Genomic DNA, 15,432 nt, shown 5'->3' on the forward strand with positions numbered 1-15,432 from the left:
GCCCCCTCCTTGGAAGGAAACAGCCACGGTTGGAGAGTCCAGGTCCTGGGCGCTACTTGTAGGTCTCTTAAGGCATTTGGAGCATTCTGGGACGTTCAGGAACTCTCTGCCTCCTTGGAGCGTCTGGTAGAGCCCGGTTGCTGTGGAAACTACAAGGGAAAGAAGCTAAACCAGGGATTGGTTGAGATAGGGACAGCTAATAAAGCTACAAGGTTTAGTTAAGAAGGCTGCATTCTGATGAAGTTTTTGTTCATGGATTAATGGTGAAACTAATAGGTCTCATCTCTCAGAGAATCACCTTGTGCCCTATGACACCCGAGGAAGCACAACCTACATTCAGGTTTGCATCGTTATTAGACTTCATCTCTGCCTTTGAGGTTACCTGTGGGTGGGTGATGCAGGCGTACTGGAGGACCACCTCTCCAAGGTGCTCTCCTGCAGTTGGTTGCTTTCATCCAAATTTCCTCATTGGGATCTGCGAGGGACTGAAAGTCTGACAAGGGTCATCGATGGCCGCCTCCAAGGCATCAGTCCTCCTGGCCTTCTTAGGGAGGCTGTGGAGGCCGGAGGGTGTGCACCGTGGCGTGTCACCTGGGCGGGTCCGGGGCTGCACGGAGCCCCGCCTCCGCTCTCTCGCGGTTGACAGCTCAGCTGGTGAGGATCAGCTCGTGCCAGCCAGTCGCGTCTCAGCCTGGGAGCGTGTGCGCCCGCGGCCTGGGCTCGGCGGCAGCGGCGTCCAGCCACCTCCCGAGAACAGTCCCTGCCTTGTACCCAGAGCACCGTTAGCTGAGGGCGCGGCTGAGGCCGATCGGCTGGCTCTCTCCAAAAAGCAGAAAGCGACCTTGTTCCTTCACCCGGCACCGGCGCCAAGAGGAGCTGGGGAGGAGGAAGAGACTCCGGCTTTTTGCGCTGGAGACTCCTGGGCAAGGCTTGGCATCTTCCCGGGCTGCGGCCACCCCGGGGTGACCCATACTCCGAGAGGGAGAAGAGTGCCTGGATCATGGAGCAGACCTGGGCCAGGTAGGGAGCGGCTTCTCCCTTGCCGCCTATGGACTTGGAGTCCCTGCCCTATTCCTTCCCCGGTCGCCCCTCACCACTAGAGGCCTCTGAGATCTTCTTCCCTTTTCTGTCCTGTCGCCTTCCTGGATCCCAGCCCACCTCTCCCAGACTCCCGCACGCGCTCTGCTCTTTAGCTTGTCCTCAGCTCTGTGACTCTCCTTTTCACCTACTCCTGACGTCAAAACGCCCCAGGGTTGCCTGGAAGTTTTTCCTGTAGCCGTGTGTCTTTTCCTGATTTGTGAGCTTCTTTTCCAAGAGGCTGGAGAGACTCTGATAGATTCCCACACAGGGGATACCTTTAGTTTCTGATACTTTTAGTGTGTCTGGTTCGTTCTCACGCTGCCACGTTTTCCACCTCAACCTCACCCTGCCCTAGCCACACGCCAGCAACCCACAGAGGCCAGTAACGCTCAGCTTCTTGAGCCTTGTGTCTGATCTCACTGTGGAAAGGTAAAAAAAGGGCTCTGAGCACCCTCCACTGCCCAGGTCGAGGCCAGGGCGGGTCTGGAGTAGGTCAGGTTGTGGAGGTGGTGGCAGAATTCTGTTTCCTTCGCCCTCCATTCCACCACTCCCTAAATATTTTTTAAAATGGAGCTCTTTCACGGACTGGCAAGGATTAGAGACCCTGTGTTGAGACAAAGATTCTCTCCTCTCCTCTCCTCTCCTCTCCTCTCCTCTCCTCTCCTCTCCTCTCCTCTCCTCTCCTCTCCGCTCCTCTCCTCTCCTTTCCTCCGCCACCCCCCCTTCCCGCCCTGGATAGTCTCTGGGTGTGAGAAGACTGTATCCCAGATAGATGCTCTTCACCCCCAGAATTTAGCTTTGGGAAACGGAAGTGTGGACAAGTGATTGTTCCGACCCTGAGACAATGTGAAGACTACGAATGCAGAAAGTAAACTGGGGTTCTCCAATAATTATGCAAAAAATGGGGGTTCACTGTTGATTGTTAAGCTCAACAGAGTGAACAGTTCACTGTGAATTTTGAAGAAAGGACAAATTGCACACAGGGTGCACTGCTGGAGGAAGTGGACTTTGTCCATGTGAAGGGTCAATCCTCCTTTTTCATCTTTTCTCCTAGAGAACTGTGCTCTGTTTGGGGTTTCACATGATTTTTTTTTTTTTTTAAAGTGCAGTCAAGAGACAGGGTGGAGCTCAAAGCCATGCTTTGAGGGTTGGCCAAGGGACCTGGGGCCCTTAAGTCTGGAGAGGGGGAGGGCATGCCAGCACTATTCAAAGATCTGAAGAGCAGTTGGTGGTAGTGGGATTAGATGAGTTTAGAATCTCCTAAAGGGACAGAACAACTGACGGATGCAGCAAGTCTCAGAGAGGCAATGTATGCTCTATGGCAGGAAGCGCTCTCTGAACACTGGCCTACCTGATCCAGGGAGATTACTGACCCTGGCTGTATTCAAGCAAAGGCTAGGTGAGTGTCCTCTGGGAGAAGCAGGAGGGTATCAGGGGCTGTGGCTGTCTGTTGGCATTCTCACACCTTAACCAAACAAAGGTAATTGTGGAGCTGGGGAGATAACTCAGCCGGTAAAGAAAGAGCCTGTCTTGCAAGGATAAGCATTCGAGTTCCTTCCCCAGAACCTACATAAACAAGCAAGCAAGCAAACAAAACCCAACCAGGTGCTGTGGCACACGTTTCAGACCAGTAAAAGTCCCTGTCTCAATGTGCGTGCGTGTACGTGTGTGCGTGCAACACCTGAGGAATGACCCCTGAGATTGTCTTCTGACATACACAAAAGTGTGCATTCACACACATACAAACATGCACACATACATATGCACACATACATATGCACACATACACACACACAAATTGTGTCAAAGCCTCATAAGTCACATAGCATATGAATGTGACGGGCAATCGGATTAAGAACCACCCCTGACTTATTAACTTGGTCCTTCTTACGACACCCAGGTCACCGTTACCCTGACGTTAGCCTCATAGACCAAGTTCACCTAGTTTTAAACTTCGTGTAACTAGAGTTAGACAGGATGAGCTTGCATCCCGATTCTGTTGCTCACTCTTATGCTTTCGAGATTCTTCAACACGTGTGTACTGTTGTAGTTGGCTTATTCTTTCTTCTAATTAAGGTACTATTGGGCGTTAATATGTCACTTCATTTGGGCAGTATCAGGTTTGCGGCTAGTAAGAGGGTACTGCTGTAAACATCTGTACATGTCCTTTGTGAGTGTGTGTGTGCATTTCTACTGGGTGAACAAATAAAAATGGAATCATTAGAAAACAGGAAGTGCATGAACAGCTTTAGGAACACTACCAATTTTTTTCTTTTTTAAATCTATTCACTTTACATCTCGATCGCTGTTCCCCATCCCAGTCCTTCCCTCCCCCAACACTCCCTTTCTCCACTGAGAGAATGGAGGCCCACTCTAGATATTCCCCAACCCGGGCACATCAAGTCTCTTCAGGGCTAAGCGCTTCTTCTCCCACTGAGGCCAGACAAGACAGCTAAGTCAGTGGAATGGATTCCACAGACAGGCAATAGCTTTAGGGATAGCCCCTGCTCAGATTGTTCAGTACCCACAGGAAGCCCAAGCTGCATATGTATGTGGGGGCGGGGCTAGGTCCAGCCTGTGTATGCTTTTTGGTGCCTTGGTCTCTAAGAGCCCCTAAGGGCTCAGGTTGGTTGACTCTGTTGGTTTTCCTGTGGTGTTCCTATCCCCTTTATGGCCTTCAATCCTTTCCCCAACTCTTCCATAAGAGTCTCCAAGCTCCATTCACTGTTTGGCTGTGGGTCTCTACATCTGTCTGAGTCAGTTGCTGGGTGGAGTCACTCAGAGGACAACAATGCTATGTTCCTGTCTGCAAGCCTAACAGAGTATCACTAGTAGTGTCAGGAATCGATGCTTGCCCATGTGATGAGTCTACTAAGCTTTTTTTTATGAGTGATTATAAAAGAGGTCTCTAAACAAGGCACCCAAAGGAGACGTGGTGAAAAGTGCTTCATATCACTAGTCATTAGGGAATGGCAGAATTGGGTGCCATGTGGCTACTACATCCTTATCAGAATGGCTGACATTAAGTCTTTAGAAAACACCAATGGCTGGCAAAATGGATAACCCCACTATTAATAAGCCCAAACCACAATATGAAATGTATTTACAACCAAATACATTTACAAAGTTCCATGTAACAATACTTAACCTCATCATGGGTTTTAGACTCAGATGTTTTCTATGTTATTTCTTTAGAAAATCAATGCTGATTGCGACTCAATCAACAAAAGGGTCACAGTCGGCAAAACTCATGGCAAAAAGATGATGACTGGCGACTCAGATCCTTAGCTCCCAAGGCAGATCAGTTTATAAACATCCATTGAAGAAAAGAAGCCCAGACAGCCACACACTGTGCTAGAGGCTAAGCATATGAGTGAGACGGGGTCTGCCTTTGAGGGTTTCATATTCAAATAACCTATAATTTTGTTTGTTTATTACAAAGTTTCACTGTATAATCCAGGCTGGCCTTGGTACCCCGTCCTACTTTTTCCTCCACCATTTAAAATTTTAATAAAGTGTAGGGAAGGCAAAGATACATTAGCTACTGTCATAGTTAGCATTAATTGTCAACTTGACAAGAACCCTAGAGTCACCTGGGAAGAAGGAACCACAACAAAAATTACCTTGATCAGACTGGCCAGGGACCATATCTGGGAGACATTTTTTTTTAATTGTTAATTTTTTGTAGGGAGGCCCAGCCCACTAAGGGCAGTGCCATCCCTAGGCAGACAGGCCTGGGCTGCATAAGAAAGCCAACAGAGCAAACCAAAGGAAGCAAACTAATAATCCGTGTTTCTCCATTGTATTTTGCTTCAAGATCCTGCCTTGAGTTCCTGTCTTGGCTTCTGTCAGTAATAGGCCATGAGCCTTGGGTTCCTATCTTGGCCTCTGTCAATGATAGGCTATGACCTGTAAAGTAGAATGAGCCCCATTCTCCCAAGTTGCTTTTGGTCATGGTGTTTATTAGACAGAAGCAGTCTAGGACAGCTACTGTGGGAGTACATTGGAAAAGCACACCATGAAGGATGCCAAGAAGGACCGTTCGTAATTGCTAACCTTTATTAAGCTTTCAGTGGGTGCTGATTCTTTGCATCTGTGATTTCTCTTAACACTCATAACTTACACTATGAACAGTTTTCAAGACAAGGAAATCAAACTGCAGAGAGAATGACTCGTCGTCTGTCCAGTGTGACACATATAACTAAGGAAGAAATGGAAACTCTGACGATCTAACTCCCAAACCTGAGATTTTTATTGCTTTCTTTGAATTGAATCTTGTAAGTGACTTGGTTTCTGAGTTGATTTTTGAAAAGGCGTACTTATGTTGGCTTTCTTGAAACTTATAGATGTGCTGAAGTCTGGCATTTTAACCCCAGGTTTCATTCCAGAAAGTCCTGAAAAGTGTTTTGCCCGAAAGGTGCTTCACACAAACCCCGAGCTCTTTCGTTTTGTGGTTTGACATGGTTTCCTGAAGCCTATAGGCTGGCCTTGAGTTTCTTAGCCTCTTGCCTCCCTTCTGCTCTCAAATGCTAGGATTACAGACAGGTGTGTGCCCCACAAGCTCAGCTTCCTCATGCTCTTTATCGTGTTCAGTCTACCCACATAGGGCCAGGGTGTTGAGCATTTAGTTCTCAGTTGGACATGCCCTTATAGCTGCTCATGTGTGCCTTGTCTCCTGCCGAGGCTTCTAACCTGACTGCTGTGGGTCTCTTTGTTGAGTCATGTATGGAGAACATGGTTGGTTCTCCAATAGCAAATTTCCCATGAACATACTTGGCATCTAAAACACTGGTTTCCCTCTCATCAGATTGATGTGCCTGAATAGTTAAGAGCTGCTGAAGGACTAGTTCATGGGGATAGATTATGGAGAATTTGATGGTGAGGTTAAGTTCCCTCATGTGGTGAATCTAATGATAGAGAGGCTATTGTTCTGAATATTTCGTGTCCTGGACTGGAGATGCCCTGTACTTCTGCTTTAGAGATTGTGGGTATTTGATCCAGGACCACTTTTGTATTAGTTTCCTGCTACCAAAACAGTGGCTTATGATGCAGAAAGTATGCAATGCTGGAGGCCAAAGGTCTAAAAATCAGCCTTTGGAACTAAACTCAAGGTACATCAGGTCCATGTTCCTTCTGGAGCTCCAGGAGAGCACCCATTCCTTACCTTTTCCAGTGTTTGGAGACCCTCAGCATTCTTAGCCTAGAGCAGCGATCCAGCAATGGTATTGCTCTGGCTGCTGTTTCCAACACCACACCTCTTTCTGTCATTCAGACTCCCCTGTGCCCTCCTTATAGGGACCCTTGCAACCATTTTGGGGTAAAACAAATAATCTAAGATTGTCTCTTCTCATAGTCCTATCTCAGCAGTTGCCATTGCTGTGTAAAGCGGTGTGTTCACATGCTCTGGTGATTAGGGATGGGGACTCCTTGGGATGTCATTGTTGAGTGTGCACACTGGTGAATACTGGAAAAGTCATTACTAATTATCTTCCTTTTTTGGGTGGAAATATTCTTGTTTGTGGCATATGGTGACTCTGAGTAAGTGGAACAAGACATATGTGACTTTTCTACAAGTTGCCTGAACAAAGAACTATTTGCTTATTCAAGAGCAGCCTTTAAGATGGAAGGTTAGGAAAGAAAAGTGTATTACTTTGTTGTTTCATAATGTGTGATTAGATTTTAATAAGATATAAACATTATTTGTATCTGCTTTCTGAGGCTGTGAAAATCTGGAGAAGGCAAGAAAATCAATGAATCAAGAAAGTCAGTGAACCAAGAAAATCAGTGGTCCAGGTTCTGGATTTAGTTTTACTTCTTTGCTGTGTAGTCAAAAGCGAAACTTCAAGTGAGATGAGATATTCGTCAGCCGTAGGTGTGTGGTACCTACCAGGTCCTATTGATAGCTTTTTGTATAAGATGCAATGATCATCAGCTGTAGGTGTATTGCACCTACCAGATCTCGTTGGTAACTTTTTGTATTTGTTCTACTCTTTGCTAACTCAGCCTGGTTGAAATCATGGGAGCTACTAGAGAGTTCTGTTGACAAATGGATGGTCAGAGCTGGAGATGTGGCTGCTGAGGTCAAGGAGGTTATATGATTCTCTACTGTTCAAATTGGTATGCATGGCAGATGATGCCACTGTCTTGCTTGACTGGCATTTTGCATGGAGCATTTTGTAGTAGGAAAAATGCTTGCTTTCCTAATTCTATTACTGAGACATCTTCAGACAGTGAATTCCTGTTGAATATTCATCAGTGCTAGCAATTAATTTTCTGTATTTTGAGAAGGAAAATCTCGGTCTTGGCAACAGTGCTCTGCACTTGGCTGTGGCTTGGGGACTTTGTCTCAGTCACTGCTTTCTTGCCTTATTCCCACAAACTAGATCAGGGTAGACTGCTGGCCCCCACTCCTTTCATCCACAAAGGCTGGGTTAGAAAGACTGGGAAGGGTGCTTTTCCTCTGAAAGCAGGACTTGACTGCATTTCACCCCAACATCCTCCCATCCCAGAAGCTCCCTTCACTGTGGCTGTGTTGACCACTCAGTGGATGTCTTAAGACATCACCCACATGAAAATCCATCCGTCTTATAAATAAGATTCCCAACTGGGCTTAGGACATTTCACGTGCTGTCTCGGGCAAAAATTCAAATAATATTTAAAGTTAGAATAAAAGTCCAAAATAAAACATAGATGTCATGATGACCCAAGGTGACTCCATCCGATCCTATTTTAAAACATTCAGACATGGGGCCATGTTCCCTCTGCCTCACAGCATCTTCTGAGTTCTCTAGTCAGAGGGGCAAATATGGTGTGATTGCTTTCCTGAGCCCCTATAGCCAAATCATTGTTATTCATAGACCATTTATAATGAATGTTTACATGATAACCATGACCCGCGTCTTCGCAGCACTATAACAGTCTGTGACAGCTTTCAGTTAACCCATCTCGCCACCCACTGCTCTCCCGCTTGTTGCTCTATGTGTTGTATTCATCATGTGCTATAACATGCCATGTGGTGGGATTATAACACATTGCTTCATCATTGCCTGCTCTAAATGCTGAGAACTCGCCCTGCTTCTACTAAGGCTGGGTACCGAAGCCCGGGAAAGCTGTCTTTGCTCTGGAAACGTGAGTTGGCTGCATTGTAGCCTTGCAATTTCCCACCTTCAATTATTATAAATACCCAGCAGATATCTGGATGCCAAAAGCATCTTCTTCCATGGAATTAAAATAATCGATGTTCAGTAGTAGAACAGCAAGATTAAACATTCCAGTTTTTTGAAAAGTCACTGAACATTCCCGTGAGTTGTGTTTGTACCTATCAGAAGGATATATTACAGTTTAAATGTCTTTTCAAGACCTGAATCCCCATGTGACAGTGAGACAGAAACACACACACACACGCACACACACACACACACACAGAGAGAGAGAGAGAGAGAGAGAGAGAGAGAGAGAGAGAGAGAGAGAGAGAGAACATAACTCTCTCCTTGAGGGAAAATCCTTTATGTGGTTGTTAATCTCTAGCAGTATTGTGCTCTAAGATAATAATAAATATAACATAGGGACACGAGTATATAAGAAGTAGATTTGGGCTACAACAAAATTATGCATAGTATGTGTCAGGATGCCTATTTCAAGGACAAGGAAAAACGTTACATTTGCTTATGGACTTGCTTATGGACTTATGTATATCATCCCTTACATACTTCTTTTGAGCTAAGTCTTATATGCTTTATAACAGAAAGAAGTGTGCATTTGTGTGTGCCAACTGACAACATGTAATATTTAAACTGAGTTTGTTTCAAGAGACTTCTGTGCTCTACTTGAGCTTTTCCAGGTTTGGGCCTCATGATAATAACACCACCAGCAGCCCCAGGGAGCTGGCTATACAGTGATTGCCACTTTACGCACCCTGATCTAAAATTATTATGTGTGGGCCTTTCTATGCCAGTTGTTCCCACCCACACACCTAGCCTTGCCTTCGCTAGGGTAACTGTTTATCCTTCTGTGGTTAGCTTTGTCATTGCCTCCTTTGGGAAGTATTTTCGGAAGCAAGTTCTTGGTGTTTTCTATAGTCAGTTCTGCCTGTTCTGTATAACTTCAAACCTACTTAACTTATTTGGTATTTTCCAGGATCTTATTTGATTGGACAATGGACTCATTATTTGTGCCTGGGCCATCAGTAAATCTTCAGTTAAGAATTCTCCAGATAACATTCCCTGAGAGCTTGATGTATCTCTTAGGTGTTGCCTTATTATAAATGGGCACAACATGATAGCAAAGCCTGGCACCGCTGTGTATTCAAGTTGGATGCCATTGTTTAAGAAATCTGTGCTTCTATGATATATACTTCTTTAGAGCTGGGTACCTGCCAGTGAATGATGCTGACAGTGACTCTCACATGACCCCCAGGCACACCTTGCTTCAGGTCCTCCCATAACAGTTCTTCAGCATGAGTTTGTTTGAATATTGTGCAAACACTGGCATCCCTTGTGGGCATCCGTATCCCATAGTCTCTCTCCTTAAGAATCTCAACTCTGGGGGCTGGAGAGATGGCTCATTGATCAAGAGCACTGGCTACTCTTCCAGAGGACATGGGTTCAATTCCCAGAACCCACATGGCAGCTCACAACTGTCTGTAACTCTAATGTCAAAGGCTCCAACATCCCTACACAGATATGTATGCAGGCAAAACAACAATGTACATAATTAATCTTTTTTTAAAAAAAAAGAATCTTAACCCCAATGATGTAGTCCCTGACACCCATTAGTCTTCCTGTCCCTGACCCCTTTCCCTGTCTCTCTGGACACTGAGTTTACCTCATTGCTTACTTCAGCTCCTTGGTTCCCCCATATCACCCAGGCTATCTGCTCCTTAATTTCTCTGTGGAGCCTACACTCAGAAGGAAGTGTGAAAGTCATTTTCTCAGTACTATTTTAGAACTTCTAGTACCTTAATAGTCCATAAGCCTCAGTGGATGTTGTAATTCCCCTTAGAACTCTATAAGCTTTGTCTTAGTATTTTATCAAGCCCATGGAGATAACAGACTCTAGCTTTATTTTTTTAATTTCAGAATAATCTCTCATTTTCCTTACACATCCCCTTCATCTTCCTACTTGCTCTCTCCATTTCCCCTGCTTTCCTGACTCTTCCTGCAAAAGAGCATCCCTTAAAACATTCTTTAAAAAACCCAAACTTTTTGTTTCTTGTACATAGGTGTTTTGCTTGCATGTATGTCTGTGCACCACACATGTGCCTGGTGTTTGTAGAGGCTAGAAGAGTGTTGGATCCCCTGGAACTGGAGTGGCAATTGAATCTGGGTCCTCTGAAAGAAGAACAAGCATTCTTGATTGCGCAGCCACCTCTACAGCCCCTCCTTACAACTTTTTATTTTAATAGTATGAGAATAAAAGCAAGGGCTGGAGAATGGCTCAGAGGGTAGGAGGGGCACTCGCTCCTCAGCCTGGTGACCTGAGTTCTTATTTTGGAACCCATGGTGGCAGGAAGGAGCAAACTCCTGTAGGTTGTGCGCTGATCTCTGAAAGTGTGCCACAGTATGCACGCACACATGTACGCGTGCGCACACACATACATACATGCATGTGCACACACACATGCACACACACAAATGTAAAAGTAAAAACTATCTAGGGATCATCTGCTCCTTGTTATTTTTCATTTATAGATTTACAGAAGCAAAACTGAAGAACAATTAAAAGTAAAAACACAGCAATCTTTTAAAATGTGGTCTGCGCATAGTGACATTTAACAAATGACGTTTGTTTTCTTTTTTTTTTCTTTTTTGAGATTTCTATAAGGATCATGTAGATATTTAAAAATCATTAAAGATAGACAAAGAAATTAAACATTGAAAGATCACATGAATTAAAAGTAAGTAAAAAAACAAAAAACAAAAAACCAGCCAACATAGCACTGTGAACCAATTCCTTGCCATAGCCCAGGCCTGGGAATATTAGTCATTAGTGAAAACTTAGGACCACAGAACACGCTGGCAGGACCTAAAGGAGAAGTCAGAAGATAGGTTCTGGAAGTGTGCAGAGAGACCATCCCTGGTGATCTGGCTGAAGCCAAAGCAGGTGATTTTAATGCATCTTGTTAAGGATCTCCAGATGATTCAAGGAGACGGGACAAGTTAGATAGTTGAATGTCTGATAGCCTTATAAGGCAAAGTGAGGAAAATAATCACCTTCTGCAAATTAAATCATTTCTCTGAACTGCAACAGGTGACAGCATGCAAAAATACTGTCCTTCAGGGAGGGAGGGAGGGGGGGGGGAAGAAAGAGAGAAGTGCAGGCAGAGAGGCAGAGACAGGCAGAGACAGAGACAGTCAGGAAAGCAGGCAGGCAGCAGGCAGGCAGGCAGGCAGACAAACAGATCCTAAGTCCTGGAGGCTGTGTGCAGACATACAGTCCTGCTGCCGTAGATGATGCTCGTAGTGCCCTGTAGCAGTTGAGGATGAACACTCTAGAGATTGCCTCCTGGAGATGCATTTGGTCCTGGGCACTTTCATGGAGAGACTTATGAAAGGAAGGCTGTAACTGCAGCCTGTGCTGGGGAGACGTGGAGGCTTCTGCAAGTCAGTCCAGGCGTAACATGTTGGGGCGCTCTCAATAACGTGCTGTGTGTTGTGAGGGGCTTTGCTAATTCAGCATCCTCACTTGCAGAGATTATAATGATGGGTCTGGAGATGAGGAAAATGATGATCTCAGTGTGTTTATTTTACAATAGTCCCTCACTCTGCATCTGTGACTTCTGTCCTATTTGCATTTGAATGTGTCTTTTTGTGATTCCTGTGCCAAATTGTGGGGTAGGAGTATTTGGCAATATTTGAAGCCTAGAGGATACCCTTGCTGTCTGTCTTAGCCTGTGAAAAGGGGGCCTGAGATGTGGTCTCAGATGACATTCTCAAACGGCTCTCTACTTTGATTGTGTCTGTCTCCATCAACTTTAGTACCTTTTAGTTCCTTCTCTTGGACTGTAGGGAATGAGACCCAGAGTTATCACGTAGGGGCTCAGGGAAGATGTAAATACTCCAGTGAAATTTGGCTGGAGACACTTTTCAGGATGAGACATGTATAAGTCATGTTCAACACTTCTCTTTCAGGATTTTAATTTATTTGTTACATATCATTTGTTAGAGCAAATACGACTGTAAGCTGTCTTTCATAGATAAGTTGTTATCCCTAGAAACAAATTTGTTTTGAATCTCCATTGTATCTTCTTGGTACAGCAGGTAGCTCAACTTGCTCAGGATTCATGTCAGTGGACTTAAGGCAGGCACAAAGGAAGCATTCATGCATGGATACACACACACACACACACACAGAGAGAGAGAGAGAGAGAGAGAGAGAGAGAGAGAGAGAGAGAGAGAGAGAGAGAGAGAGAGAGGGAGGACAAAAGTCTGGAAGGGCTGGAGAGGTAGAATGGTTAAGAGTACTTGCTGTTCTTCCAGAAGACCCAAGTTCAGACTGCACTACCTGTTTTGGATGACTCACCCACCACGTGTAAATCTAGATCCAGGTAGTCTAATGCCCTCTTCTGGCCTCCATGGGCAACTACATTCACATGCACAAACCCACACACAGATATACGGGTATGCACATAATTGAAAATAACATAAGTCTATGCTTATGTTAGATACTTTTTCAAGGTCTGGAGTCATACCAGTTCAGTTTTTAAGTCCATGCCCCAATGTGGTGTTGCTGAATGCATCTTACTTCCCAGGCCTCTTCCTCACCTGTATAAGCAGAGTGAGCCCGTCTGTTTTACAGGATGTGGCTGAATAGTGCCTGGAAAGTATATGACACCCCTTAAACTGTAGCCACAGCCTTAGCGGTAGGTGTGGCAGTTCTCCATAGTCATTATCATGGTCATTAAGCAGTATTCCAGTGTAAGAAAATGTGTTGCTTTGTAAAGTTATGCACAGGCAATTCGAAGACTATTACCTGTAGATGTCTTTATTGTCAAGGTAACAGTAATTGTAAAATTCTATCATTTATAAGTTTTCAGGGCCAGAACCTGTCATGTGTTTAAAAAACAAACCCAAAGTACAGATATTATTTCCTTCTAACCATTTTTTATTTGGCAGGGTTGAATGTGGTTATAAATAAAAATATGAAAAATTGACCTTTAAGAAGTTTCTTTTACTTGAACCAGATAGAATCTAGCAAGACATAGCAAAGGAATATTTTTTTTAGTTTATATTTATAGGCGTTTTTACAGTACTATAAATATTATGCTGATCCTTTCTTACTCAAAAAGTCATTTGAAAAAAATTATTTTTTCAAAGTTTATGTTGGTTTAGTTTATAGTGGCAAATTCCATATATATATATATATATATATATATATATATATATATATATATATATATATATATTTGCGTGTGTGTGTGTGTATGCAATGAATCAACTTCAAAGCAAGAAAGGTTTATTATGATTCAGTTCATTGGGAACCCTTTACAAGTTTAACTGTTCTTTCTCCGGACAAGTATAAAATTTTCAGATCTTTCTGAATTTGTTTTTGGTCCCAGTTCATGCTGTAAACCTTGGTGGAAGTGGCCAGCATTACCCATGATTCCATGCAGCTGCTGCGCTGCCTTGAAACTTACCCAAGGAGAAAATGAAGCTTTTAAACTCAGCCTCTCACAGAGCCCCAGGCCATTGATAAAATGTACACGCACACGTTATTTGATAGAACATAGACAGTCTCTAATTCCCAAAAAAGTCTTTATTTCCACCTGGAACCCCGTCAGCACTGTCCTTACGGACTGCATTCCTGATCTAAACTCTCACGAGAACTGCTCTGAGGCTTCCGAGTTGCATCATTAGACATTGCTACATCAATGACCCCACTCCCTGCATCAGTTTTCTGTGACAGTCACTGCACTGTTGTGACAGTGTATCTGAGCTACCCTGCCTTTAAAAAGGGAAGGGTTATGTTGGCTCCAAAGTCAGTAATTTTAATCTGTGATTGTTTGGGGCATTAGGCCTGGTGACAGCAAGAGTACATGGTAGAGAAAGTTGCTCACTGTGGGGTGCTTACAAGGCAAAGAGAGAAAGCAAGCCAAAGTCCTCAGTTTTTCAAATATAATTTTTTATTGGTTATTTTAGTCGTCCCAGGTCTCTCACCCCCCAACACACACACAGAGAAGGGAAAAAAATCCAATTTGTGTTGCCCAGATACTCACTGGAGCATGCTCAAACTCAAAATGGCCAGCCCCTTGAAGAAAACCAAGTCCTTCCCCACCTGTACCCCTGCCATATGGCATGCAATATAACTACACCCTTCCATCAGGCCCCTCCTGTCTGAGAGCTCACCACCTTCCAATAGTGCCACAAGCTGGTGACCAAGATTAATTTAGCATACTGACCTTTCTCAGGCCTTTGAGAGCTAAACCACAACAATGTTTGAAGTGGTCAGGTAAAGATGTAGTGTGTGAGAGGAGACACGAAGTATTTTCTGCCTTTGGTTTTCATTAATGTTTCCATCAACATGGAGTCAAGAGTTTAGGAGAAAGGCTTGAGGAAAAGGAAAGGTAGCACAAGGACAGGAATGACCCCTAGAGAGCCATTTCTGGGTAGGCTGGGGAACCAAACCACTGAGCATACCCTTTGTCTTCCTGTCTTTAGCCTGTTCTCATGTTGCCTCACACACACAGCTGTCCTTTAAGACCTAGGTTCAATCCATGTTCTCTGCTTTCTATGGCTTTCTTAGACACCTGTCCCTGTAAAGATTATATTTCTGTCTCATCTCGGTTCTGAAATCCCTTTAAAGACTTTATTTTCACAGTTATCTCTTTGAATCATGTGCCTTACTCTCAGAATCTATTTTAGGATGACAAGATCCATAATTTCTATTTTATTTCTAGTGCCTTGCATGAAAAGACTTCTCCACAAATGCTTATGAGGTTGGAAACTCTAAAACCAGGGCTGTGGAGATGGCTCCATTGGTTAATGCTTGCTATATAAGCATGAGAGCCTCAGGTGGATCTCCAACACCCACGTAAAGGCCAAGTGTGCTGGTATGGCATAACACCAGCCAGAGATGCAGAGACTGGAGGATTCCTGGTGACAGCATTCTGTCTAAACTCCACCCCCACAGTTACCTGGTAACAGCCAGGTAGGCCTAGCCCACTATAAAAGGGGCTGCTTGCCCCCCTCCTCTCTCTTGTGCTCTCTTGCTCTTGCTTCTCCCTGTCCCCTTACCTCTTCCCTTCCCACTCTCTCCACAGGCTCATGGCTGGCCTCTACTTCTCTACTCTCTCTCTCTCTCTCTCTCTCTCTCTCTCTCTCTCTCTCTTTCTCTCTCTCTCTCTCTCTTTCTCTC

At 44.4% G+C, this 15,432-nt stretch overlaps 1 protein-coding gene across 5 annotated transcripts in view; it reads left to right on the forward strand.

Annotated features, from left to right (window-relative positions):
- Positions 1-919: 919 nt before the first annotated feature.
- The window catches only part of LOC114637052 (myomegalin), a 166,011-nt gene continuing 151,498 nt past the window's right edge, over positions 920-15,432 (forward strand). For all 5 annotated transcript variants that reach the window (XM_028785188.1, XM_028785192.1, XM_028785189.1 and 2 more), the window contains exon 1: positions 920-1,020. In XM_028785188.1, the coding sequence (XP_028641021.1) occupies positions 1,001-1,020 (20 nt within the window). In that variant the 5' untranslated portion in view covers positions 920-1,000. The remainder of the gene's footprint in view (positions 1,021-15,432) is intronic.

The sequence above is a fragment of the Grammomys surdaster genome, unplaced genomic scaffold (assembly GCF_004785775.1).
Source record: "Grammomys surdaster isolate TR1022 unplaced genomic scaffold, NIH_TR_1.0 125156, whole genome shotgun sequence".
In the NCBI taxonomy this organism is placed as follows: domain Eukaryota; kingdom Metazoa; phylum Chordata; class Mammalia; order Rodentia; family Muridae; genus Grammomys; species Grammomys surdaster.